Source organism: Labrus mixtus, chromosome 8 (assembly GCF_963584025.1).
Source record: "Labrus mixtus chromosome 8, fLabMix1.1, whole genome shotgun sequence".
Taxonomy (NCBI): domain Eukaryota; kingdom Metazoa; phylum Chordata; class Actinopteri; order Labriformes; family Labridae; genus Labrus; species Labrus mixtus.
This window is the reverse complement of record NC_083619.1, coordinates 27,442,322-27,469,702: the sequence shown is the minus strand read 5'-3', so window position 1 is coordinate 27,469,702 and position 27,381 is coordinate 27,442,322. Positions and strand designations below refer to the sequence as shown.

The 27,381-nt window shown below is 43.2% G+C and overlaps 1 protein-coding gene across 1 annotated transcript in view; it reads left to right on the top strand.

Annotated features, from left to right (window-relative positions):
• LOC132978386 (receptor-type tyrosine-protein phosphatase N2-like) overlaps positions 1-27,381 on the top strand; it is a 203,926-nt gene that overhangs the window by 82,364 nt on the left and 94,181 nt on the right. The window contains exon 12 of the mRNA XM_061043562.1: positions 18,513-18,577. Within this exon, the coding sequence (XP_060899545.1) occupies positions 18,513-18,577 (65 nt within the window). The remainder of the gene's footprint in view (positions 1-18,512; positions 18,578-27,381) is intronic.

The window sequence follows — 27,381 nt, the reverse complement described above, 5'->3', positions numbered from 1 at the left end:
GAGGAGAGGAGAGAAGAGGAGAGAGAGGGGGAGGAGAGAGGAGAGAGGAGAGGAGAGGAGAGAGGAGAGGAGAGGAGAGAGAGGGGGAGGAGAGAGGAGAGGAGAGGAGAGAGAGGAGAGAGAGGGGGGAGGAGAGAGGAGAGGAGAGAGAGGGGGGAGGAGAGAGGAGAGGAGAGAAGAGGAGAGAGAGGGGGAGGAGAGAGGAGAGAGGAGAGGAGAGGAGAGAGGAGAGGAGAGAGAGGGGGGAGGAGAGAGGAGAGGAGAGGAGAGAGGAGAGGAGAGAGAGGGGGGAGGAGAGAGGAGAGAGGAGAGGAGAGGAGAGAGGAGAGGAGAGAGAGGGGGGAGGAGAGAGGAGAGAGGAGAGGAGAGAGGAGAGGAGAGAGAGGGGGGAGGAGAGAGGAGAGGAGAGAGAGGGGGGAGGAGAGAGGAGAGAGGAGAGGAGAGAGGGGGAGGAGAGAGGAGAGGAGAGAGGGGAGGAGAGAGGAGAGAAGAGAGAGGGGGAGGAGAGAGGAGAGAGGAGAGGAGAGAGGAGAGAGGAGAGAGGAGAGGAGAGGAGAGAGAGAGGAGAGGAGAGAGGAGAGGAGAGAGAGGGGGGAGGAGAGAGGAGAGAAGAGAGAGGGGGAGGAGAGAGGAGAGGAGAGAGAGGGGGAGGACAGAGGAGAGAGGAGAGAGGAGAGAGAGGAGAGAGGAGAGGAGAGAGAGGGGGGAGGAGAGAGGAGAGGAGAGAGCGGGGGAGGACAGAGGAGAGAGGAGAGAGAGGAGAGGAGAGAGGAGAGGAGAGAAGAGAGAGGGGGGAGGACAGAGGAGAGAGGAGAGAGAGGAGAGGAGAGAGGAGAGGAGAGAAGAGAGAGGGGGGAGGAGAGGAGAGAGAGGAGAGGAGAGAGGAGGGGGAGAGAGAGGAGAGAGAGGGGGGAGGAGAGAGGAGAGGAGAGAGGGGGGGAGAGAGAGGAGAGAGAGTAGAAGAAGAGTATCTTTGCATGATTTGCAGCTCAAAAAACTTTATCTATCTTTATCTACTTTATCTATCTATCATCCATTTATCTCATCCTGGCGTCGGTGACGGGATTTTTCAGCTACTGTCTCTTGAAGGCCCTCGTCCTCATGTGTCCACTTTCAACATACATCGTTTTTGGAACCGCAGAGTCTGACTTTTTGGTGAAGTCAAACTTCAAAGGTTGAATTTTGTGCAGCCTGGGTTGCTCCAGGTAAGTCTCAGAAACTCGCCCCTCCCTCTCTCCCTATAGTCTCCTAAAGCCTCTCCTCATGTCAGCTGAATGACCTGAAGCTATGCTGTTATCAGCTGCAGTTATCATCCGTCCTGCAGACGCTGCTCTGCTGACACTTTCTGCAGCATCTTGATGTAAACATAAAGTGTTAGCAAGTTGTTGCGCGGGTCAGATCTAGATTCCGCCCAGCAGACATTTTGGAGGTCAAAAGGTCAGGGGAAGGAAGTGCCTACATACTACACAAACTTCCCTTTAATACCCTGGGATCAAACCCCGTTAAATGAGGTCGCCCGCCGCAGGTCATGTTTGCATTTCTTTCGTCCAGTAGAGAGGTTTTTTTTTTTCACAGTCTTTCCGGGTGTGAATGCGATATCGCCGATTTTCTCTGAGGTCACGGATCAGGATGCATCAGCTCTATGCTTCCCCCCCCCGCCACCCCCGCCACGGGGATGGGCGGGTTATCAGCTGCCGTGGTCGCTCGGTGTTTTGCCGGATCTTGACGGACACAGTGTGTGATTTGCAGCGACAAGCGGAACAAATGTCGGTAATGAGGTCACCTTGGGCTGCAGGTCTGCGGCCGACTTCCAAGCCTGATCTCTCTCTCTCCATATCTTACACACACACACACACACACACACACACACACACACACACACACACACACACACACACACACAGTCCAACATATACACAGCGCTCCAGAAGAAATCATAAAGCGTTCTCAGCCATCTGCATGAAAATGAGACGATGATGCAAACAGAAAAACGAACGAGGCGCCGTCTAACACACCTGTCTACCTGTGGACGCTGCTTTCTTTTTGTTTTAAAACGGGTCTTTTATTTGGGAAATCTTTTCTTTGATCAATATAGAAACAAGCTCATAAACACATGCGGTCATGAGAGTGAAGTAACTTTCAAAATCCTCTACAGAAAAGACTTCAAACTGTGTGATTGAAGAAAGGACAAATCCCACGTTAAAGACTAAAAAAAATAGAGATGGGACCGACCCGATCTAATATCGGCATCGGGTCTGATACTGACGTCATTTTAAACATTCTCAGCTCTTGCAGTCTCGCTTTGAAGACGTTCAGACTGAACTGTAAGAAGTGTCCAGAAATCGTCTCCATGACGACGATCAGACGAGATGGAACAGATTCTTCTCTATGTTAAAAAAGTAAAACTCTTAGACTTCAGATTAAAAGGTTTAATTTGAAAAACAGTTGTTGCTGCTTCCTGTTTGTATGTGAAGCCAGGACAATACAATGTTGGGTTAATAACAGCTTTGTGTAGCCTCACACATAATACCAACAACAGCAACAACAACAACAACACTGTTAGTTATGAAGTAAAAAAATCGGAAGCAGTGTCGGTATCGGTACATATGAATCGGAATCGGATCGGAACTGAAAAAAAAGTGTACGCTCATAATTGGATATAAAATAAAATACAAGCTAATGTGTTAATCTACACTGTAAAAAGTAGATGTGTTTAATTAGCGTTTGTTTGGGGGATCCGGGGGTCCTCGCCCCAAAACATTTTGAGGATCAACGGCTTTATTTCTTGTTTGTCTGTGCAACAAGTTGTTTAAAAAAGTGTGTTTATTTATAGAAGGGGAAACGTATTTCACTAAAATAAAAAGACATTATGGAGGATAAGGTTTAGTTCTTCTTCTGTTGATTTGATCACAATTTAACGTTTCTTTTTCAAACTTTGTCATTCAGCGTTGTTTCCCTGCTTTCTTGGTATTTTTTTTTTTTTTGAGATAACAAAGACTGGATCGTAAATGTTTTAACGACGGGGTTGGTGCGACAAGTTGGGCGCAGGATCGATCTTTTCTGCACGGCTTTGCAGCGACGGAACACTTCACCAATCATGATCACTTCAGGAGGAGTTCCAGAGGTGCTGTGGTGATTGTGCTTTGTTTGTGTCGCCCACTTGACTTTGAGCTTTGTTCTCTGCACCCTCACAGGGGATGTAAGATGTTTCAGAGGTAACTACCTTCACATTTTGGAATTCAAAGTCTCACTCTGAACTTTGTTTTCAACAACTAAACATCTCAAATGTGAAGGGTCGAGGTTACAAAAGCTGACTCACACAACATAGACTGTAAATATTAACATTTGAAGCCTGAGTGACGTCAGACATCTGTTCCTGCAGGGCGCTCTGGAGGCTCATCGGCAGCAGCCGCCATGTTGGAAATGCTGTCTCAGCCTAACTTTCAGAAAACCTAACAACAGGCTGAGAGCTGGAAAGTGTGAAATTAGAAACAGCGAAAAGTCTTCAAGGTACAGTAGAGGGAATATCTTCTGTCCTGCTGATGTGACATCTGAGCGGCTGCTGGAAGCGTAAAGCCAGTTTACCCTCGGGTGACTTCTCCTGCTTTTTCTTTTTCTTTTCCTCAAGTCTGTTAGCACGGTAAAAAAAAAAAAAAAACCCAGGCTCGCTTTTTTAAATTCCTGAGAATACCCTTCATTTACAATCTTATTTACTTATTGCTCTACTCCTATGGGGGTCAAAAATAATAATTTCCTTATCTTTTACAGGCTGAGATAAAAGTTATTTTATGGATTCTTTTGTCAAAACATTTGTAATATTTTTTTCTGTCAGTGTTTTGAACATTCCCAACACCTCCCTCCCTCCGCCTGCTCAAAGTCACTTTGCTTGTGTCCAAATATGAGCACACCTCGTCTCCAAAACCTTTAAATATATTTTGTAAATGTAGTTATATATTCTTGCTTTACATTACTGAGGAGGCCAAGAGTCGTATTTTCCCCCTCCAGCTACGCCGCTCTGTATTAAATCAACACCAGCTCGTCACATTTCTTCTCTTTCTGTCACCTCTTTGAGTTTATCACCTCTCCAGATTTGTGTCCCCGCTTGGATTGTAATTAGGAGCCGTGGGACAGGACGGCTTGTTTGACGGGGATAACGTCTTGATGTGAAGTTCCCTCCTCTCTTATCGTGGATTTTTTACCCATCAGGCCGCCCCGTGCCCCTCAGGCTGTGTTGATACCTCGATGTGTGCGAGGTTTGTCTGATGTGACCATCGCAGTGAGAGTCAGCAGGCTGCAGGCAGGAGATGTGATTATAGAAGTCAAAAGAAGTGGCAGGACATGTTCCTTTGTAGCGGCTTTGGCACATCAGATGGGACGATGTGTGACGCACCGGCTGTCAGGTTGGTGTGCTGGGGATAAAACGATGGATAAACTATGACCTTTGATTGGTTATGTGTGAGAGGAAACTGAAGGCTAATATAAAAAGTGTTATTTACAGGAAACATCGTTTTTTCTTTAAATGCCCTCACACACCGACCATTTTCAGCCCACTGTCGCTCACCACTCGTATTATAGGTAATCTACTAATGGAGAATAATGTCTGATAAAAAGTAGAAAATGGCGCTGGCGTTGTCAGTTCTTGGTCTTTTAGTGGAAAAAAGAAAAGAAGAGGCGGAGGCGACAAATAAGTAGAAACCGCACTAATGGGTGAAAGCATGGAGACTACAGCGGTGTGCTCAAGGGGCTTTACTGAACCTGTGAGGAGAGCTGGAGAGAAATTAAACCTCCCAACAGCCAATCAGAGAGATCCCATGTCAACATGTCGAATCGGCCAAAATAAAAAGGTCAACGGTTAGCGATGGAGCTGGACTCTCCGCAAAAGCTAACATTGACCCACCTAGACTAAAGTGTGACGTCTATAACACTGGAGCAAAAAGTCTACCAAACATCCAGCAGATATCAGGAAGAACAGCTGACACGCTCCAAGCTGTACTTGGTGTTCTAAGAACAACTGAACTCTGTCAGGTCTGACTGACATTAGAGAACAGTGAATAACCCTAGTGACATCTGTACATTATAATCTAAATAACTACAGAAATTCCACCACAAGGATGAAACTCAGACTGAGTAGTTTCACATGTTTGTTATTGGAGTAAGACTTGAAGACATTAACTAAAAACATGTGAATGGTTGGAAAACGTTGCTGGGTAAGGTAAGGGGACGTGTGGGGCAACTCGCCTGTTGCCAACACAACGGCCTCGGATAAGAACAAAAAAGGATTAAGATTTACTTTTATTGATCCCCACAAGGGGAAATTTCAGTTTTTACACTCTGTAAGTCATGAACACACACACAGGCTGAAATATACACACACAGGCTGAAACAGGATCCTATGGACATGCACTAATGGAGAGAAGCCAGAGTGACGGAGCGGCCCACAGCGGACGCTCCTCAGCTGATGGTGGGGAGGGGGTTTGGTGCCTTGCTCAAGGGCACCTCGGCAGTGCTCAGGAGGTGATCTGGCACCTCTCCAGCTACCAGACCGACTTCCATATTTGGTCCGCACCAGGACTTGAACTGGCGACCCTCCAGTTCTCAACCCAAGTCCCTACAGACTGAGCTACTGCCGCCCGGATGGATGGATATTTATGAACGCTGGCAGGTAGCTAACAAGGCAGATAGGTTTCAGGGTTTTAAAGACTGATATTCTTTCTTTGAAGTTACACAATAAGCCAATGAAGCATTAGGAGGGAGGTTTTTGTTGTTTGACAAAAGTCCTCTAAAATTCCTCCGATGAAACGTCTTACAGTCTTTTCATTTTTAAAATCAAAAAAAGAGCAGAAGTTACCAAACACTTTCCCAATTGGAGGACGCAAAACAAGAGCAAATTGCACGTTGAAAAGGACAATTTTGGGAAGTGTTTGGAATATCATTCTGAGCACGATATGTTTTGTGGATTAGACCTCGAGACAGAGCAAATAGCAGAAGCAGATGCATCCAAATTCTTATTACAAGTTCACATATCAAATCTGAGCGATCCTTCCAAATTTACTGCAGTTTCATGCGCTCTTTGTGATGTATTTCAGGTGATGTAGCTTTTTGGCGATGAGTCATCCCCTGGTCTAAAACCCTCAGTCATCATTTTTAATTTCATATCATCAAATGACTGAAATCTGGTTGAATCCATGATGGAGTTTGTCCTCAAACAAACATTTCTCCAGGTGTTTAGATCCTTCGAAACGGGTTTTATTATTTTTCAGGGGACTTGAATTCACCGCTTCCCTTCAAAACTTTACCAAAAATCGTTTCATCTATTGACCGTCTTGAGCCAGGGTCGTCTCTGCTGCATGTCTCACCAGTATCCCCCTTTCACAAAAAGGCTCTTCTTTTGTCGGGACTTCTGAGTCGATAAGGGATCCAGGAGAAATAGCCACAGTGTGAACAAGATGAACAACCTCGAGCGTCTCGCGGATAGATTGCTGTACAGTCGGAGTGAGGAGGCGGGGGAAAAAAAAGAAGAAAAAACGATTGAAAGCTCAAGGTTTTCTCCTCCAGCGTTTTGGACTGCTTGCCCTCCCTCCAGTGATAATAGAGGATATTTCCTCTTGAGTGGAATTTCAGCAGCGGAGAAAGCCGGCGCGATTTCCCCTGTGAGAGCCCCCCCCCACCGCCTGGCCTTGGCGGCTGTACGCTGAGCCTACGGGGGTGCATGAAGATGAAAACACAAACAGATACACGGGCGAAGTTGCATGAACATGTTGCTTTTTTAAAAATTGGAAAAAGGCAGTAGGAGCATCAATCCTCCATCAAAGAGAACCAAAATGTCTTTCAGAAATGTGATCAAGGCAAAATCTGTTACAGACATTCTTCCTGACCTTTTGTCACTTTTTAAGGATGTTAAGAAAAACCTTCCAATCCTTCAAAATTTCCTTTTCGCAATGTGTCAGATTCGCTTTTGAGCCAGAGCTCCCAAAGTGGCCGTCAGCAGGGACGAGGTGACATTATAAAAGATTCAGAGTCACAGCCTAATACAACCCTGAAACATCACTAACATGAAACCAATGTGTCCACTGAAGTGCTTTTAAGATCACTGCATGTCTCTGTAACAATCATCAAATCATCACTTTTTCATGAGGCTTCACTTATTCACAAAGCGTGCTGCATGTGTGAACGCAAACAGCTGTAATTTGTTTAAATGTTATTTTATGGTTTTACTTGCTCATTGCGTCATCTCCCTCCGTACTGCCTGACCCCCCCCCCCCCCCCCCCCCCCTCCTGTTGGACCTGCTGCTCAGACGGAGGAGAGCAAGTGTCTGCTTGGCAAACGCCGCCGTCGGCTCTCTCCCCCCCCCCCCCTCTCTCTCTCTTACATGCTCTCTCACCCAGTCAGCCAAGAAGATGAGTCATATGTACTGTAAAGGTCATCCATCAGAGAGAGAGAGAGAGTAAGGGCGAGTGAGACAGCGGAGGGAGATAGAGGAGTGGTGGAGGAGTGATGGAGGAGGGAGGCGTTAAGTGTTAGCTTTCCATGTCAATTTTTCTGTCAGGAGCAGTAAGTGGGGCCTCTCTTCTTCTTCTTCTTCTTCTTCTTCTTCTTCTTCTTCTCCTGCCGCTGCGTTTTCTCCTCAGTGTGATCACCTCTGACAGCAGGATGGCCCCCCGAGCAAACGCAAATCATGTTTCTCACGTCAGGTGATGACATTTAGGGGTTTTTATGTAACGTGCTGTAGCATCATTTTCTTTGACATTTTCATATGTGATGCAGTGACACGACACTGAAGTATTACTAAACCATACAGCCTGTATTTATGACACAAGTCGTGCTGAATGAAATGTTTAGCCATGTCTAGAACAAAATGTTGCCGTAAAATTTTTATTTTAATTTGATGTTCTTCAGACAGATCAGCAGCTGAGCTCCGAATTAATTCAAAAGGTCACAATGGAAAGTCTTAAAGGGGACATATTATGAAAATGTATCTGTGTAACCTGAGAGTCTACTGACCCACAACATGTGAAATAAACCCATCCAGTCCTTTGTTTGTGGTCTGCATAAGTCTTACAACACAGAGAAAAATGTTCCATTTCAAATGTGCTCTCCTTGTGATGTCACAGTGGGATTCTGATTAAAAATAAAAACCCTCCCCTCCCCTGATATCTCCACCTATGGACTCCACCTCCAGCCTAGAACAAAACTTATGCGCAGGTCTGCCATTTTTATTCTCGCTACAGAGGAGTGATGTCTAACAGGAAAACTCAGGGTAGGCTCATTACATTTAAAGAGACACACACACCAAAACGGAGCGTTCTGAGAGAGCTGGTTTATACAGGGTCACAAACCTCCTCTGGTGCTTGATTCATGTTATATTTTGACCAAAGGGGGAAAAGGGGGATAATATGTCCTCTTTAAAACTAAACAAAAAAATTCCTCGGACCTGCAGAGTTACCATTTATCCCTCCTTCCATCTGTATGGTTATTCTCCTCACACACTGTACGGGGGTGAATTTTGATGCTCTTCATTCGGTCTAAAAACATATTAAACAACAGTGAAAACTATATTTTTTCCATCTGCAGTGGCACTCTTACCTGGTCAGTCAACAGAAGCCCGACTTGCGCTAAAAACAAACACGGAGCATTATTTACAGAAACTATCCGGTGCATGTCGGCCGGTCTGTCAGGGAGTTCCTCGAGTGTGTGAAGATGGAGAGGCTGTTGCCTTCTCCTCCTCCTTCGCTCCTCGGCGGCGTGACGCTCGGCTCGACATTCAGCAGGTTTGATAGATGGCGTCCCCGGCTTTGGCAGTCTTATCGCCGGCCGCGTCAGGCGATCGTCATCTGCCACTTATCAGCCCCATGAACACCCCCCCACCCAAAAGTCTGCTTTGGAAGGATGGGGGCACAGAGGGAGGAGAGAGGTAAGGAAGGGGAGAGGATAACGAATGGGTGGCAAGAAGATAGACGAAGACAGAAGTGAAGTAAGAGGATGAGGAGGGAGAGAGATGTGGGAAGAGGAGAGAAGGGAAGATGATGAGCCGCTTTCACATACACTCTAACGGATTACTGTAAATTTACAAGGACATTTCAACAGTATAATCCTGTTAAGGTTTATAATAACAGCTATTTGCTGCATTTACAAAAACAGTAGCAAACTGTAAATTTCAGCAACAGCAATATACCGTTAATTTTACAGTAACTTCCTGGCAACCCTACTGCCAGTTGTTTACCGTTTTTTTAACAGGGAAATGTTTAAGAGTGATAAATATACACTCCTGAAAATATCAAAATCATTTCAGGAGATTCTCCCGACCTGGCTGTTCACATATGCTCCTCACAGTTGGAGACTATTCCTGTAGATTATCAGACGAAGCAACAGAGTCCGCTATAAGATGCTACAATGAGAATATTTGTCTTTATATCAATGATCATAGTTCGGCTGAATCAAACCATCAACAAAAGAGCGTAGAACAACATACTGGAGAACAGAAAACATAATGCAGCTGTTTAATTGTGTGCATGGAGATGGTAGTGGTCACATGTTTACACTCAATGCACTGAGTCCAGTCTCAGGATATAAACATCACTCCCCCCCCCCCATTGGCTTGAGCTGAATTCTCCGGAGAATATCCTGCTGCGTTCTCATATCAGCTCACTTGGACTTGCTGCGGAAAAAATACTAGGAGGCTGGCAGGAGAAACTCCAGGTGAAGTCTGAGTGAAAAGTTTGCCTGTTTGCGTTCACACATGTAGCTCCTGCTGGAGTTTTTCAGGAGTTTTCTGCAAGTGTGAAAGCCCTCTAAGACTACATGTTAGAAAGAAAGACAGTAGATCCTTAAGGGTACTTTATAGACCTTCTAGTGTCCTTGAGAGGAAGACAAAAAATGCACTAAATGCTACCTTAAAACTGACTGGAGTACATAACATTACACTTATTTGGATTTATTGGGTGAAGTAATTGTTAGAAGAGGGTACACGTGCTGTGAAGGAGAAAGCTGAGACTGGAGGCCAAATGTTTTTTTCCAAAATAATTTTTTGTCATCACATATTTTGGAGCTAGAACACGGCTGCATTTAAATTTGTATCAAACATACTGGAGGTCACTTTTTTATAGTATGGCGCTTTATGACTCATAAAGGTCATCTCCACTTTGGGAATATTTTTGTTTTAAGGCCAACTCTCTCTCGAAAAAAGAAAACCTTTTTTACAAACTCCCAAACTGCCCCAACTCAAGAGAGAGAGAGAGAGAGAGTGAGTAAAAGCAAAAGGTTATCAAAATGTTGCGGATGTATTATAGTTTTTATTTGAACAGTGTGAGCGGTGATGTGCTAATGAACGCTCGTTACTGTCTTCCTGTGTCTGTGCAGCGAGGCGGCTGCTGAAGCGAGGTCATTAATTGTTGTGGGTGGTCGTGATATGTTTTCCTTGCCGGGGGTCCCCGGTGTCATATCAGCTTAATGAATTGTTTCTGTAAACTAATCGGGGTGTTTAATACCTGCCTTTTAAAGGTGTGAATGAATCAGAGCAGAAGCAAAGAAGCTAAATGTCATCAATTAAAGCAGTGAACGCTGTTGTGAGCAACAAGGCAAACAAACACATTATGGATGTTGTGAAATATGAACCTGGATAATGGATAACACCTCAACTCGTAATGACATGTGGGAGGTTTGGTTAACTTTATATTGAGGAGTTTTGTCATACTTGTGTAGGACTCAATTTCCCATCCCATTTTGTAAATAGAGATGTGTGTTGTACTCCCTCTTAATAGAAAATAATTATATTCATGTAATCTCACGTTTGAGAGCAACATTTTGTACCAGCATTGTAGACTATACACATATTTGTTTTTAGATGTTTATTGGCTCTCGTCTGATGCCGTCTCTGCCCCCCCTTCCTCTCCAATTGTCATCTTTTTTTTGTCTTTTATATTTCCCCTTACAGCCATCACCTCCCCTTCCTCACTCCTTTCCTTGTCTCTTCATGATTCCTCCATCTTTCTTCCCTCCTTCCCTTTTAGTCTCTTTAGCTCTTTCTCCCACCTCTCATTTAGTCTCCCCCATCTGCCTGTCACCCTCTCTACTGCTCTTTCTCTCTCTTGTCTTCACATCTCACTCCTCCCCTCTCTGCCTTTCTCTTTCTCCCATAACGGTCTCCCGTCCCCCAGGTGGCTCTGGATACCATTTCGGCCCCCTGCTTTTGAATTTAATTACACGTGGCATTGTCTTCATGAAGCCCCCACACCCACACACTCATACTGGAATACTGCAGACAGGAGGCAATAACACCCAGGGGTTGGGGGGGGATCAACAAGGAACAGATTGAAGGCTGAAAAGTTGATATCAGAAATCCAATTAATGCAAGTGAGAGCCAAACCATATCTAATTAAGATGTCAATGAAGAAACGACAGGCAAATGTGTGTTGACAGAAATAATCAAGAATTTGTCCGTCAGGCAAACTAGAGTCCATCCGTCCAGCCAGCCATCCATTTTTCCATCCATCCAGACATCTATACATCCATTCATCCATCTATCCATCCATCCACCCATCCATCCATCCATCCATCTATCCATCCATCCACCCATCCATCCATCCATCCATCCATCTATCCATCCATCCATCCACCCATCCATCCATCCATCCACCCATCCATCCATCCATCCACCCATCCATCCATCCATCCATCCACCCATCCATCCATCCATCCATCCATCCACCCATCCATCCATCCATCCATCCACCCATCCATCCATCCATCCATCCATCCATCCATCCATCCATCCACCCATCCATCCATCCATCCATCCATCCATCCATCTATCCATCCAGCCATCCAGCCATCCATCCATCCATCCATCCATCCATCCATCCATCCAGACATCCATCAATCCATCCATCCATCCAGACATCTATACATCCATTCAGATATCTATCCATCCATCCATTCATCCATCCATGCATCAAACTATTCATCCACCCAGACATCTATCCGTTTCAGCTTTCCATCCATGCATCCATCCATCCATCATCCATCCATCCAGACATCCATCCATCCATCGAGACATCCATCCAGACATCCATCCATCCATACTTCCATCCATCCAGCCATCCATCCATCCATCCATCCATCCATGCATATATCCATTCATACATCCATCCACTTATCCATCCATCCTTCCAATTATATGTCCACCCATTTTTTCCTTCCATGCATCCATCCATTCATACATCCATCAATTATCCATCCATCCAGCAAGCAATCCAGCCATTTTTTCATGCATTCAAATATTCTGTTTTCAGAAAAGTCAGATTTCAAAGGGTTCCTTTAGTCTTTGACACACTACTCAGCAACAGGTGAATCTGAATATTCTTTTTAAAAGATCTGTTCACATTTCCTTAATTTTGTCTAAAGTAAAACTGCAGAATTGGAAACTGGTATAACTATGCAGTTTTATTTCCTCCTGTCCCTTGAAAAGCCTTAGTCCTTTTACGGACACAGCAAACACATGGTCTCATATGAAAGAGATCAGCAATAAATACTTACAGGCGACTCAACAGTATAATTACCAAAGCAACCACATAACAGTCTTTTCTACTTTCAATGAAATGTTTGGTTGGGACATTTTCTGATCTACATGCTTTCCACAAAAATAAACTTAAAAAAATTACAAAAAATCTGATTCTTACTGGGTTTTTTAGCGTAGCAGACCATTGGTTGGATGAACAAAAAGATGACTTTTTATTGGAAAATGCTTAACATCGATTTTGTTTGAGCTTCATTTTTTGGGTCTTTGCAGAAAAAGATAATTTGACAGAATTTGAACACTGACTTATCTGCTAATCAGAAGAGAAAGACTGAATGTGTTTGAACCTCTGATGAAAAGAGAGCTGCACAGCCTCGCTTTAAGCAATTTGTTTGTTTTAGATTCAAATACGGTCAGGGTTTCATTGGACAAGTAATTTGTGATCCAAAACGAAATGACTGTAATTCTGTGTCTTGTTTTGAAAGGAGAAACAGAAGCTTTAGTGTCTGAATCAAAAAAAAACAATCAATATTGGCTGTTATTTTGGTTATTGGTTACGCCGTTTCTTGTTTTTCCTTTGTGGATTGAAAAGTGATTTTTGTGTTTTTGTCATTTTACCGTTTTAAACCCAAAACGATTAAACAAAATCACGCGGTCTTGGTGGTTGTGGTGTAATTGTTTTTCTATTTCCTCATGAAAAGCGGTAAAAACAAAGCTGTAACTTTGAGCTGTAAGCATTTACTCTGGCATCTTTTTTTATTATCTGCAACATGTTTTCGTATTATCTGATAGACCTTCATTGATGGTTTGGAGCTTTGGACCAGCTCCTTCAGGGCGCACAGATAAAAGATCCATCGATGTATTTTAATTTGTCGAGGGATTGTGATGGAACGTGATTACACCTGTGTACTGTGTCACTGCTTTCCTGCGTTTTGATTTTGAAGGATGCCTGTTGTGCTCTTCTCATCATAAGGCTCCTGAAATGTACCCAGGAGGGGTGAGTGAGAGGTATGAAGGTTGGGTGGGTGGGTAGGGGGGGTCGGTTACTGGTTGGAATAACGACCCCTCTGTGCTTTAAAAGCATCCATTCTGTTGGTCCAGGACTCGTGGAGCCAGCCTGGGCCTTTCCCTTTTGTCAAAAGTGAAAAATGAAGCATTTCTGAATCCTCGGCACTCGCTGTGTTTCCCTCTGGGCGCCTCAGATACATTGAGTTAACATAAAGCAAAATTCAGGACAGGGGCGGCCCGGGTGACAAATGAAGCGCCTCTGTGTGTTTTGGAGGGAAAAATAAAGGGGGCCCTTTTTTTTGTCGAAATGAGATTTGGTGCTTCCTTCAGGCCAGTTTTTTTTTTTCTTTCCTCCTGCCGTCCAAAATGTATCTGAGAGCTACAGCGGAAAATGGAATATTCTTGTGATGGAAAAAACACCAGAATAATCTGAGTATAGATCATTTCCCTTCAGCACACTCTCAGTCTGCAGTCCAATCGCTGCTCCGCTCCCATTTTGTCACATTATGGCTTATTTTCACACCGCGCCGCCAGCCCGGGCTAAAATAAAAAGTCACCACTCGGTTTGATCACGACACCCGGCCCAGTGCAGCTTCTTAAAAAATGGATCCAATTTGGGTTTTGGAGAGTAAGCTCGCCGGGGTACAAATGAGCAACCTCGGCCCGCCTGCTCACGAGCGGTGCTCTCACCCGACTTGGACTCATTTGTAGTCTGCAGGAGAGGAGAAGGAATGGATGGTCCCGGCAGCTCTCGATTCGCTTTTTTTCAGGAGAGGCTGCAGCACCACCGTGGCGTCGGGGAGGGTTCAGAGATTTGTTTGCTAATTAGAGCGAGCCCCCCCCCCCGCCTGTGATGCAAGTCACTCCGCGATAGCAGACGAGCGCCCGTGAGTTTTCAGATTCACACGGGGCACCATTCATGTTTGTTTTGTGTTTGGATTTATATCAAGCCTTTTACTCTGACTCAGTAGCGATGATATCACGGACACAAATAAACGTCATCAGGAGGAGACTGATCTGATCCAGCTCATTTCATTTCGATCAAGAGTGGTGCTTTATGCCCATTGTTGTTTGGATCAAAATCCATGAACGCACTTTAACTAACCATAACTGTGAGTGTCTGTTGATCCGCCGTTGCCTGTACCCACCCGAGGAACTTTTGACATTTAGTAAGTTAAATGTGTGCTTCGGTTAGCAGCAGGGGCTCGGCATTTAATCGGCAGTTTGAGTTTTTGTTTTCAAATCTGCGCATGTCTCGGCTCCAAATTACGTCACCGTCTCAACATGTCAGCATATTTTGGCTTCACTTATGTACAACTCTAGTAGACAGAGACACAACGTCCATGTTAATACACTTTAATGGTAGCTTGCTTTTTACGTAAAGCTGCTGCACTTTAACGGCTGAACCGTTCATGCATTTTTTGCACTTCTAACCACCGCCAATTTAGCCACATGAGAACAAGTGTTTCACTTTTTTTTTACAAATGATGGAAAACAGCCGAGACAGCAAAGCGCTAAAAGATGTTCGAGAACAAGAAAACATAAGCAGCAGACGTCTCCATCCGACACGTGTTAACAACCGAACCAAAAGTCTCTCATGGAGCAGAAGAAGAGGCGACGCTGACAAACCAATTGAGCCGCTTCAGCTTCTATTTGTCACCGAGCAGAGCCGAGTGTGGAACCGCTACCTGCTGACAACATTATTAAGACATGTCGGTCCATTCGGCCATCACAGAAAAAGGTGTTGATATGTCTGTGTCAGGGGGCTGGGACACCAACCAGTCTGCCTATTTCTCTTTAGAAACCATATTTCTTTACCGAGTTTCATTTTGCTGAATGTCAGTCTGGAATTTTTGTACTTTATAAAAACCTAAAATCATTTAATTAAATCCAAGGATCAGAACGGTAAACACAGCAAAGTTTTATTTTTGATAAATATAAAGATTTATTTTCAGAGAGATGGTCGGAGCCTTTTAACTTTGATTTTCATGTTTGCAATTTTTACCATTTCAAGTCGAATTTCCGGCGGCTCTAAGGTCATCTGCTGTGGTTGCAGAACACATAGAAACACGGATGAATTATGCTCCGGCAAATTAAAAAGACTGATCATAAAAGCTGTTGGTTAAATTCAGAGGACCGTGGTGGAGTCAGCGCGCCATATTTGCATATCCTTCATCTGCCTGGTGTGTCAACAAAGGAGCCTCGCTCTCTTGTCTCCACACCGACGTATTCAGATGCAAAATAAAGTGAATGTAATTATGTATCCTTTTTCTTTTTTGTTCCCCTCACAACATTTTGTTCTGGTTTTTTAATATGAGCTCTGCCGCGTGTTTCATTTGAGGACCTTCATTTGTTTTCCGTTTACGAGCGGATGAAAAAAAGAGAGCTCTGTGGAGGAGTTTAATTCTATTTGCGTGGAAATTTGTTGCAGCACTTGCCTGGCGGCGGGTCAGGTGTAAACATTCATATTTCATAAAGCAAAGATGTGCTACAGTAAAAGCTCTTTGGGTCAGGATGGACAGCAGTTGTTGTTGAGCACTGCAGATGTGACGTCAGCCCTTTTTTCAGGTCACGTCTGGTTAAGATAAGATGAGATAAGATATACTTTTATTGTCCTCTTTGGGACATTTTCATCGGAATCCATCCAGCTGCAATTTACAAAGAATACAGAACAATTCCACAGAAATAAAATAAATCAGGCACTGCAGGCAGTTTGCAACAGAAGAGGGAAAAATCAACACTTTCCCAGATATTGAATCGAGTGCATACACTTGTCTTCACATACAGTATTTACACATGGACACATTACGGCTGTATATACAGATATTTTGGTAATGTTGAACAGGTAGGATACTCTTACTCTTTGTGTAAACATTTTGCACTGTATTCCTGGTTAGTACTCAAAGGATCCCCCCCCAATGACATCACCACCTGTTTGCCAAGATTCAGCTATTCAGACTTCAGAAAATTATTGGAAAGTAAGAGCAGAGGTTATCCAATAGAGGAGAATGTGAGATAAAAGATCCTTCTTATTAAACTTTAACCTGACACAATAAATGGGATATAATTAACTCCACAGCTAGTGATGATTCAGCAACTGTACAGCATGATTTTGACTTTCTACCTGCTCAAGACGTTCAAAGCTGGAGACAAATACGTACTAGGGCCCGACTGATATGTGCCTTTTGGGGCCGATACCAATATGGGAAAAAATTCAGATACTGCTACGTCGGCCGATATCTTTCCTAGATGGAATTAGATATTCACATTTATTGTGTTGATCCCTTAAATGTAGTCATCTAACACTTGTGGAAAAGATTTATAACAAAGACAAGATGGTCACTCAACTGGAAAGTAACCGTGTATATACGTGCATCACCGCGAAACACTCGTTGTAATCCATTTAGCGCCCTCTGCTGGTGAAAGAGAACTCTAGTGTAATTCAATAAAACTCAAATTAAATGCCATTTGACTGGTGCATAAATCTAATAAGTAAGTAATATCGGTGCACATTGGAGATAAAAAATTAGCCGATACCGATAGTGATGTGATACGCTAATATCGGCCGATATTATCGGCTGGATGATCAATCGGTCGGGCTCTAGTACATCCTGGATCAAAACATGTAATGTGATGATTTTTTTCTCTGGTACACATTAAAGTTGTTTATCCAATAGATTTGAGAGTCCTCAGCCACCATTTAGCTTTGTTTGGCTTTTATCAAAATGCATGTAAACATGTTAGTCCGGCTGGATTGGCACAAAGTCGAATATCTGGAGGTTGCACTAACACACCTAGACATCCACAGTCCCTGCACCGGGCTTAGACTCGGAAGTAGAGCTGCATAAATGTGTAGCATAGCAGAAGTCATGATGTTGTCTGCCTTCAGATATCACCATATGCTGGAGGGATAGCATGCGTTCTAAACATTGTGAAATGTAGAGGTCAGCTGCTTATAGGACATTAAACACACTGTATGTGATGTTTCAGCTGCAAACTATTTGTATATGTGTCTTAACCTAATGATGGTTGAACACTTAACATAGGTTTGGGATGTTTTTCAGTCATCTGTAGGTTTCACGCTTTGGATTTGGATTCTGCTGCGTGTGTTGTGTGTTTAAAGCTCAGGGGGAAAAGGGGGAAGCATTGATTTTCAGTGAGTCAGTCAAGCACAGAGTTTAAAGCTAGTTTGGTGGAAGTCGTTTTATTGATTAATGGCAACGCCTGTGCACACATGGATGCAGATTGCACATTATTGAGGACACTGGGGATTAATCCAGTTTGTAAGTTTATGAGGTTTTAAAGTGTATGCAGAGTCAGAGGACTGCACTGTAGTCCGCTAGTGTGTGAAGTTATCGCTGTTCTTGAGTTATTAGAAATCGACTCATTGTATTTTCTTGATTTTTAAGCAGGTTTAGTGTTTTTTATGGAGCCAATCCCAGCTGTCATTGGACTAGTCACAACCCGTCAACCACCTGGCTGACATACAGGGACAGATAAAACAGCCACACTCACATTCACACCTCCAGGCAATTTTATATAATAATTTATACTTCATTAATCCTGTGAGAGGAAATTTGGTTTTGCTTGACTTGAACCAGTGACCCTCCGGTTCCCAACCCAGGTCCCCACAGACTCAGCTACTGCCGCCCCAGAGTCCCGAATTAACCTAACGAGCATGTCTTTGGACTGTGGGAAGAAGCAGGAGTACCCAAAGAGAACCCAAGCATGCACAATGAGAACATGCAAACGCCACACGCTGTCAGACGGGGATTTGAACCAGGAACCTTGGAACCACCGTGCACCCCACATGCGATTAATGTGTTTTAAAAATTGACGCATTTCGGACCTTCATCGCATTGTGATTCATGGCTTAACACTGACAGCCCTGAACAATGTCTGTTACTATTTTCAATGAACCCTTAAAAAATGAGGACATTCATTGAGGATGTTTTTCTTTGTCTCTGTCCTTTTCTTTCTCTCTCTGTGTAGTTCAGCAGAAAGCAGCTCTGGAGAAAGAAGCCAAGGTCATCATCCTGGAGGCCGGGGTCGCTGATGTGAGTACATCAATTTACACTCTTTACACAATCACTCCTCTTTCCACACTCAGTCGAATAAACCTTTTGGAAGATTGCTGACAATTATGAGTCCTCAATTTAAATGAACCAGAATCATTTCACACTTCGGGACTGCTGGCATTCACCTTGTAATAACATGAAAGTGATTCGACATAACAGCAAGAGCCCAGACAACATGTCTAGATGCAGCCGAATGCAGACTCACTTGTCTCTTTTGAACTGGTCTCGAAGGATTTGCTCAAATTCAGCTAGAGGAGCATGAGGGAGGTCCATCACTGATGTTTGCTGGAAAGATCTGAGGAGGGGGATCTGCTCAGGTCAATCAAGATCATACTCAATACAATAAGAAAATCTATGACCTTATGGAGTTGAACTCCTCAAGGGTCATTGTCATTTTGAATAAGTAAAAGAACAACCTTGAAGTTCCAAAAAGTTGCACATGATTCTCTAAAATATCTTTCCACTTTTGTCCCTTTCTTTCTTTCTTTCTCTCACACCTCCTCCAGTACAAAAGCCGAACACTTTCAGGTTCGATCTAGACACCCCTGAAGTGTCATATCTATGCACTGTCCTCCAGTTGATTGTTTTGATCAGCTTCTACAGTCAGGACATGCAGTCAGACACAATGCAATGGTTGGTTGAGGTGGCAGACGGGTGATGGATTGCTCAAACGTCGTGAGGTCAGGATTCATTATCTGTGCCAAACCCAAGATTCAATTATGGATCATTTCAGAATTTGGCTTTGGTTGTTGCCTAACTGGATGTTGCTTTTGATTTCCAACTTGTTGCACATTTACCAATAAGACAGAGTGAAATAATGATGCTGAAAGTGTCCCTTGATCCTCATCTTTTTTAAGTGTAGAGCCACTGAAAAGCTGCTCTGTTGATGCTGTTGATTTCAAATATAAAGCTTAAAGGAGATCTATTCTGCCATATTTAAATACACGCATATCATGTTACAATGTTGGACACCCATACTAGCTCTAAATCAAGCTTTTTTAAACACATAATCTACAGTTGTTGGTGTAATCCCCGGACGTGGTTTCCTGCTGCTCTGAACGAGACGTTATGAGAACTTCTCCAGACTTGTCCAGAACTTGACGTCGGGTTCTGCCGACGTATCAGAGCAAAGCATGGAGCAAAGTTGTAAGACACGCTTTTTCAAGGACACACCCACCTGGAAGCTCACTCAAAAGTCCCTGCAACTGCAAACAGAGCCGGCCAATCGGAGGAAAGTGGGCACGTGGGGAGGCGGGCCTTAAAGAGACAGTAGCTGAAATGAAGCGTTTCAGGCAGAGGCTGAAATGAGGGTTTTTACTGACGCCAGTATCAGATAAATAATAAGGTTTTTTGAGCTACACATCTCACAACACTACTCAATAGGTGTCCCAGACTGACATAGTTAAAGGTGACAGTGAGGATAATAGATCTCCTTTAAACATCCTAATCCTACCTCAGTCATATTTCAATACACGGTATGAAGAACATCCTTTTTCATTGTATGTGAGTCGATGAATCATTAACGTTGGGGGTAATCTCAAGAAATAGATGTCAACGTTTCAGATGCTTGGTGCCCACTCCAGTATCCCGGCCTCTCTCCTGCTTGGTTTTTCATCTCTCTCTGCATTGCTATTCTCCACCATCTCTGCGGGAAATAGACTGCTGAGTGTCTGCGCTCGCCTATTGATTCAAGAGTTAGTCTGCACCGATGACGGCACGCCATTCACCACGCTTATCATCGTGGCAGCAGCGAGGTCTGAGAGAGAAACGCTTGGAAAAAGGAGAGAGGGGCTTAGAAGGGAGAAGTTGAACGGGTGGTGGAGGAGGAGGAGGCGTGAAATGGAGGGCCTATCGAGGTGATCAATACTCAGCTGCAAACAGGAGCCAATTATGGCCAATCGAACGTCTGTTGTAAGAAAGAGAGAGGGAGAGAAGCAGAGAAAAATCCCTCCATCACACGCTGCCAGATAGAGAAATAGCAGAAAGCTGTGGGCGAGGCACAGCGTGCAACAAAACATCCATCATCGCCCCATTCGCTGTTTATTATACTTTTATCATACACTGTAAAATAAGAATATTAGCATACTTCATCACAGCTGACAGCTTAAAATACAAAAAAAGGAAAAGTTAGTTTCTCTAGAGTGAAGAAGAAAAGATTTGTTTTCGTGCTGACGCCTGATCTCGAGTCTGGGAGCAGATTTCTGAAAGAGCCTGCAGGTTTGATTCTTGTGCTTATTTGTCAGCAGTGAAATAAATTCTGGTGTTTTTTTTTCATTTTCTTCTTCTTCTTCTTCTTCTTCTTCTTCTTCTTCATTGACGCCTGTGTATATTTGAAAAGACAAGAACATGAAAGTTTATTGATCCCTGTGGGGAAATTAAGTTTGCGCTGCGGCAAAGGATAATGGGAGAAAAATTGCACTCGATTAAACCAATAAAGACAAAACAGTCAAACAGTTAAAGAGAACGTAAATTATCGTGGGGTTGTATAAGTTAATGCACCCGACAATCTGGCATGTGAAGTGTAATAGATGTGAAGGCATTACATGGAAAGAGTGTGTTATTTGTCTTCTTTATTCTTGGGAAAACGTATTTTTTTATTAAACGGTGTACCATATAATCGGCTGTTTTTCCCCAATAGGTTTAAAGAACACATACGGTTTTCACCTTTGATTTAAAGGGGACGTATTCTGAAAAATCACCTTGTACAGTGTTTTTGAACATTTATTTGGGTAACCTTAGAGTCTACTGACCCACAAAATGTGAAATAAACCCATCCAGTCCTTTGTTTGTGGTCTGCATGAGTCTTGCATGAGAAAAATGCTCTGTTTCAAATTTGCTCTCCTTGTGATGTCACGGTGGGATTCTGGTTAAAAAAAAAACTCCCCTCCCCTGGTATCTTCACCCATGGACTCCACCCCCAGCCTAGAACAAAACTTTTCCGTAGGTCTGCCATTTTTTATTGCTCCAGAGGAGTGACGTCTATGGTGAAAACTCAGGGGGGGGGGTCATTGCATTTAAAGAGACACACACACCAAAACGGAGCGTTCTGAGAGAGCTGGTTTATACAGGGTCACAAACCTCCTCTGGTGCTTGATTCATGTTATATTTTGACCAAAGCACAGCACAAATGTTTCATTTAGACCACAGTGGGACTGTTTGAAAAGGTTGGAAAGGGGGATAATATGTCCACTTTAAATCTGGGGTCACTAAGTGTCCCTGCTAACTAAGATTTTTTTAATCTTACATGTGAAGCTATGTCTCTGTTTCTGCATTGGCTTCATTTTTCAACATCAGAGGTTGCCACTTGGTAACAACTTGCTGATGTTTAGCAGGTATGTTAATGCAATATGTTTACATCCATCAGGTGGTGTGTCTTCATCCTCAATATTTCCTTTCACAATCCCAAGCGTCAATGAGTAAAGACTGCCGATACCATGATCTTGATGAAGCGGAAACTCGTTAAGTTCAGTCATTTACTTGGCCATGTTCACACACAGCTGACACTGCTTCATATCTGAACATGGCTGCATTTAAGTGATCCACAAAACACTGTGTCTCATAATCTAAATAACTATGTGGTCCAGTTGTATAGGGTTTGTATTCACTTTGAGTATAAAGATGCTCAAAGTGATGCCAGTGCTGCCTATCGCAAAAATACATTTGAATGTGTTGAGGAGAAGACGAGAATCCAGTCAGACCAAACAGTCTGAGAGAGTCTTACAGGTCGAGTCCCCGCGGCAGCTGTATAGAGTCGTCCTTCAGCAGCATTGATGTCTGGCCAAATTGTCTCTGAGTCAGTCTGCTTGTCTCCTGCTGTTCATTCTTCCTGGGTCATTCAAGATTCGTGCCCACATTTCCAAATTCATTTGGAGTTGATGTTCCTGCGAAAAACAGAGAGAATTCAGTATTTCCTTCTTGCTGCCTTTTTTTTTGCTTGGCTTCTTCAGAATCAAGGACACAAACGCTCCAACGCTTCAGTGAGCATATTGATTGGATGTGTTCAATGGAAATATCTGCTTTTCTAAGTCTGAGTGCAGGTAATTAACTAAATAATGAGAACGCTTGACTAAATCAGGGAAAATGCTAAATAGACTCAGATTTGGATATGTCAGTTAGTAATATGAACAAAGCCTTAACCCCAGCTTGATGGAGAAACTTCGTTGGTTTAGAGTCACTTCATCAGACACCTGCTTTAAACTTGGCTTGTGAAACCTATTTGAAGGGGGGTTTTGGTATTTTTTAACCTGGATTCAATCATGTGTATACACTGGTCTAAATGACAAATGGAACCAAACTTCTTCCAGGGGATTAATACACATTTCTGACTCTGAAATATGTACAAAAAGTTTTGGATTTTCTCATATAGATCACTCCAGTGAGCAACCAAGTCGCTGGCTGTCTTGGCAACTTATTATTTGAGACATACTGTATGATTGTTTTCACCACTGACAGTTTCAGTTTGTTAGTTTCAGTGTCTGCAGACATTCAGAAAAGTGAAAGACCCTTTTGTACAATTCAGTTAGCAGACACTTTTATGTAAAGTGACGTTCATCAGAGGGTAAGAGCAACAGATGTAAGGATCTAGAGAAGAGTAGACAACGTCAGGAAGTGAAAACAAACAGCAGACACCCAGGTGCTGACAGGAAGTGAGGCAGAGCACAACATCGACAGCTGTTCTTGAGAGTTCTAATCAGCATCAAAACCATCCTCAATATCAACATCATCATCATCATAGGGTCGTAGGTGTTCATAAAGAGCTGGGTCTTTAGCTTTTTCTTAAAGGTGCAAAGGGACCCTGTAGATCGAATGCAGTTTGGTAGTTCATTCCACCAACGGGGGGCGATAGAGGAGTACGGTCCTTTCTTTTTTAACCTGAAACAGTAAAGCCCCTTTTCCACCAAGCGGTCCAATTCATTTCGGTTCGGTACGGTTCACATTTATTGGCGTTTCCACTGTCAAAAGTTGGTAATGGTACCAGAATAACTGATCTGTACCGTCCTACTTTTTTGGTAACCTTCCATTGGGGTGCCAAGCGTACCGATCAGACCCTAAAGGGTAGAGCTAGACACACTGCAAGATCAGGGTTTACTGTACCAAACTGTATCAAAGTATACTGAACCAAACTTGGTGGAAATGGGGCTGAAATAACATCGCTCTCTTCAAAGTCCTTACAGGACATGGGAGTTGCTTCAGGTAGTACGGTTTGTTTGTGTAAATGCGTGACACTGAAGAATATGTTGCAGTTTGTGTCCGTACTTTGAAGTCATGTACTCGAGCAATTCCAAAACTTTGTCATTTACATCCCAAAGTATAAAAAAAAGGCCCCATGTTTAAAAATATTCCAAATAACTTTTAATACTATCGACATATCTGAATCGTTAAAAGTTGGGAAGAAGTTGGTGGAGCATAAGCTGTTCTGAATGACTCTGAACATTTCAAACACTTATAGGCATAGCTACAGTATTATATTGTAAATGTGACTGACTGGGTATGCCTATATTTTAGGTTTGTTTTTAGCTCAACAGATCTTCTGTTGGATCAGGAGATAAACACATTTTGTTGTTTCATTTCTCACAGTGCGTCCTCAGTGGCTTTGATAGATTACAAGCTTTCATTATGATCTTATTTGAGTTCTTCCTGGTGTTTCTTGACGACTCACTGATTCTTGCTAAAAGACTTCAGCCTCTGTCCTTTGTTTTCCCTCCACCCTAACCGCCGTTTCCTCTCGTGGCTTCACCATTGAGCACAGGCCTCTGAGAACACATCGCTGTTGTGTTTCCACACTTAGACTTGCGTCCAATTAAGAGAATGTGTGTGTGTATTGGGAAGGAGGTTGGAGATAAGGTTGCCGTGGCAGCAACCAGATTATAATTGTCCTGGAGTGGCACTAATCCCCCTCCAACCCGGCCAGCTCGTTTTGTTCCCTGTAAATCAAGGAGCGTCCAATCTGTCTGAGAGAACGGTTTTACAAATAGAGGGAAGGAAGGGAGGAGGGAAGGAGCTAATAAAACAAAAAAAGGAATAACAACAGGAGACGGTTCTTTCCATCATCAGTTAACATGATTTTTACACAGGATTACAAAGCAGGCAGCCAACACTCATAAACAGACGAGCTTGTTTCCTTAAATCTATGAAAGTATGAAGTGACACAGCAGCTGCTTTCACTAATTTAAGATGGAGACAAGTGGACTCATCGTCTGTTGAAACTTTGATAGGTTGGTTAGCAAAACTTCAGATTATTGCGCCTTAAAGAGAAGCCATGGCTTAACTAAGTCTGTTGCAGTGCTTCAAGATTGAAGTGCTTCAAGTGCTTTTGGATTTGGCTTGAAGATGAAAAGATTTTCCCAACAGCGTAACAAACTGGAGGCTTTGAGTTGTTTTAACAAGAATTACAACAAGAACTAGGAATCAGGTGTATGTGGGGTTTCAGCCATATTGTATGGACTAAAGGGATGCCTCAGGGTCTGCTGCCACAATGAAGACCTTCCTGTTTTAAATGGCCAAATGGAGAGAGTGCTCTTCTTTTAATGCCGTTTAAAACTGTTATGAACAAGAACCCTTTACATAGTGCAATTCTGCAACAGCGCCATAACGATGTTAATACCATCACTACACCTCATTGATTCCGTAATATTGGTGTCCTCGTCTGTGAATTCATATTGCATTACGCAGACACGCGAGAGCTTCACATACACACACACACAGCGCTGTTCTTCCCTGCTGGCTTTGCTGATCCTGCCTCGCCCCTTTACCGCCTGTTACTACCTCTGAAGGCAACACTGAGGGGGGATCACTTAGTCCAACCATCACAAGCGGACTTGAACATGTGATGTGCAAGGAATTGATCCAGATTTCTCTTATTGGTCCAGATTTCTTGCAGGAAAATCTCAAAAGTAAACAAAGACTTGTCGACTCCTGATTGGCTGTGGCTGCTCCAAAGACACTTTACAATTTCAAAATGGACAGACAACTACACAGACTGATGTTGACTCTGGTCATCTGTTTTTGTATTGTTTGCATTTATCACTGCAGGCAAACAATACCGAGCTGCCATTGAAAACAATATGTTGAGATACTACTTATCAAGACAGTTCAGGAGAAGGTGCATGTTAATCCTCCTGAACCAGGACCTGCTCATCCACCAAAATAGTTTCCAAAGATCCATCAGGTATGCCTGTAGTCATGTTCCGCAATGATGAAGAAAGAGGGCCCATGGTGGTTACTTCCTGCATAGAAAGTGAAACACCGTTGGTTCATGTTTTTACTGCAAACGAACCACCAGAGTCTGACAAAAATTTAGACCTACCTTTTCAAGCGGTCACTGTACTGTTGTTTGGTCCACACCAGGGTTTGATTGACACCTTTCACACCAGCAAAAACAAACCATACTGACTTGGCAAACCCACACAACTTGATTTTAACCAAACTGGTTGGGTATGACAACGCTCTAAGTCTAAATCAAACCAGTTTGATAACCCTTAAATATTTTGGATTTTTCAGCGACTGATGGTTTGTAGTGAAGGGTCAGTGAAAGTTACTCACATTTAGTATCTGAGATTGAGTTTTAGATACAATTACTTTTCTTTAATTGGTAATCCTTAACCCCCAAAAGTTGCCTCCTATTCTATCAATAATTTCATCTTCTAACCCAACCTCAGACGCTTCAGTTGCCCAATCCAAATCTTATAATGCTGCTGTAGCGGGCTATAATCTCAACTCTTTGAACACAACTGTAAGCTAATCTTTTCATACAGCTAACAAATAAATACAAAAACGCCATCTGAGTTGTGCTTTTGTCGCGTTATAAAGGAATGTGATCTCCACATAATCCCTATCTACAGCAGATAATCTGGATTTTAGGGGTTCATCCTAGTTTCACAACATTGCAGGAAGATGTTGATGAATAGAGCGTCTCGTTGTTTGTTGTCTGGCTCGTCCCCGCTGAGCCACAGTGTACGTCTCTCATAATGGTTTCACTCAGAACATATTCCTGTCTGTGGTTTGTGAGGTTGCAGGAGAGCGGAGTGATAGCATCGCCTCGTAATGACAAAGTATTGTTGTGTACCGCCTGCCCAGGTGTCTGAAAACAGAGCTGCGTTTGAAAGGGGAATATTCATGAGACACACACACACACTCACACACACACACTGGATCAAGGTTGTCTGTTCACCAGGGTGCTGTGTTCTACCTGCAATTTTCATCACAAAGAGTAAAATGAAACATAGAAGATCAAAACAATGGTATGCTTACATACATGTATAGAGCTTATTAGTGCATGTACAAGCAATAAAGTGCACCTAAGTGTGTGTACACCTGCATGTGTTTGTAAGTGTGTATGTGTGTGTGTTGTGCATCAATCTGCATCCCCTGCCATAGATATTCAAATGGCTCCATGTGAAAAATTTAATCGAGAGGCTGTTGAAGTGCTGGCTCTTCTTTTCTCTCTGGACCAGACACGGCGCCCAAGTGGCCTTTGATATGTTAATGACAGCCCACTGCGGGGGCCCAGAGGGTGAGATGCATGCTGGGATACATCCCAGGTGTCAGTCGTAGTGTGTGGTCTACCTGATTTAGGAGGATAGTTTGCGTTATCTACAGAGTTGAATGGTTTCTGACGTCCGCTGTGGAGGTTAATGTGTGATCATGGTCAGGATATCAAAAACATTTACAGATTTCCGTTACAATTTGTGTCAATGCTGGGTCAAACCAAAGCAAAAAGAGATCAATTTCTAGTATTTAAACAGTCATAAAGCCAATAAAACCCGGAGAGAATAATTAGCCAT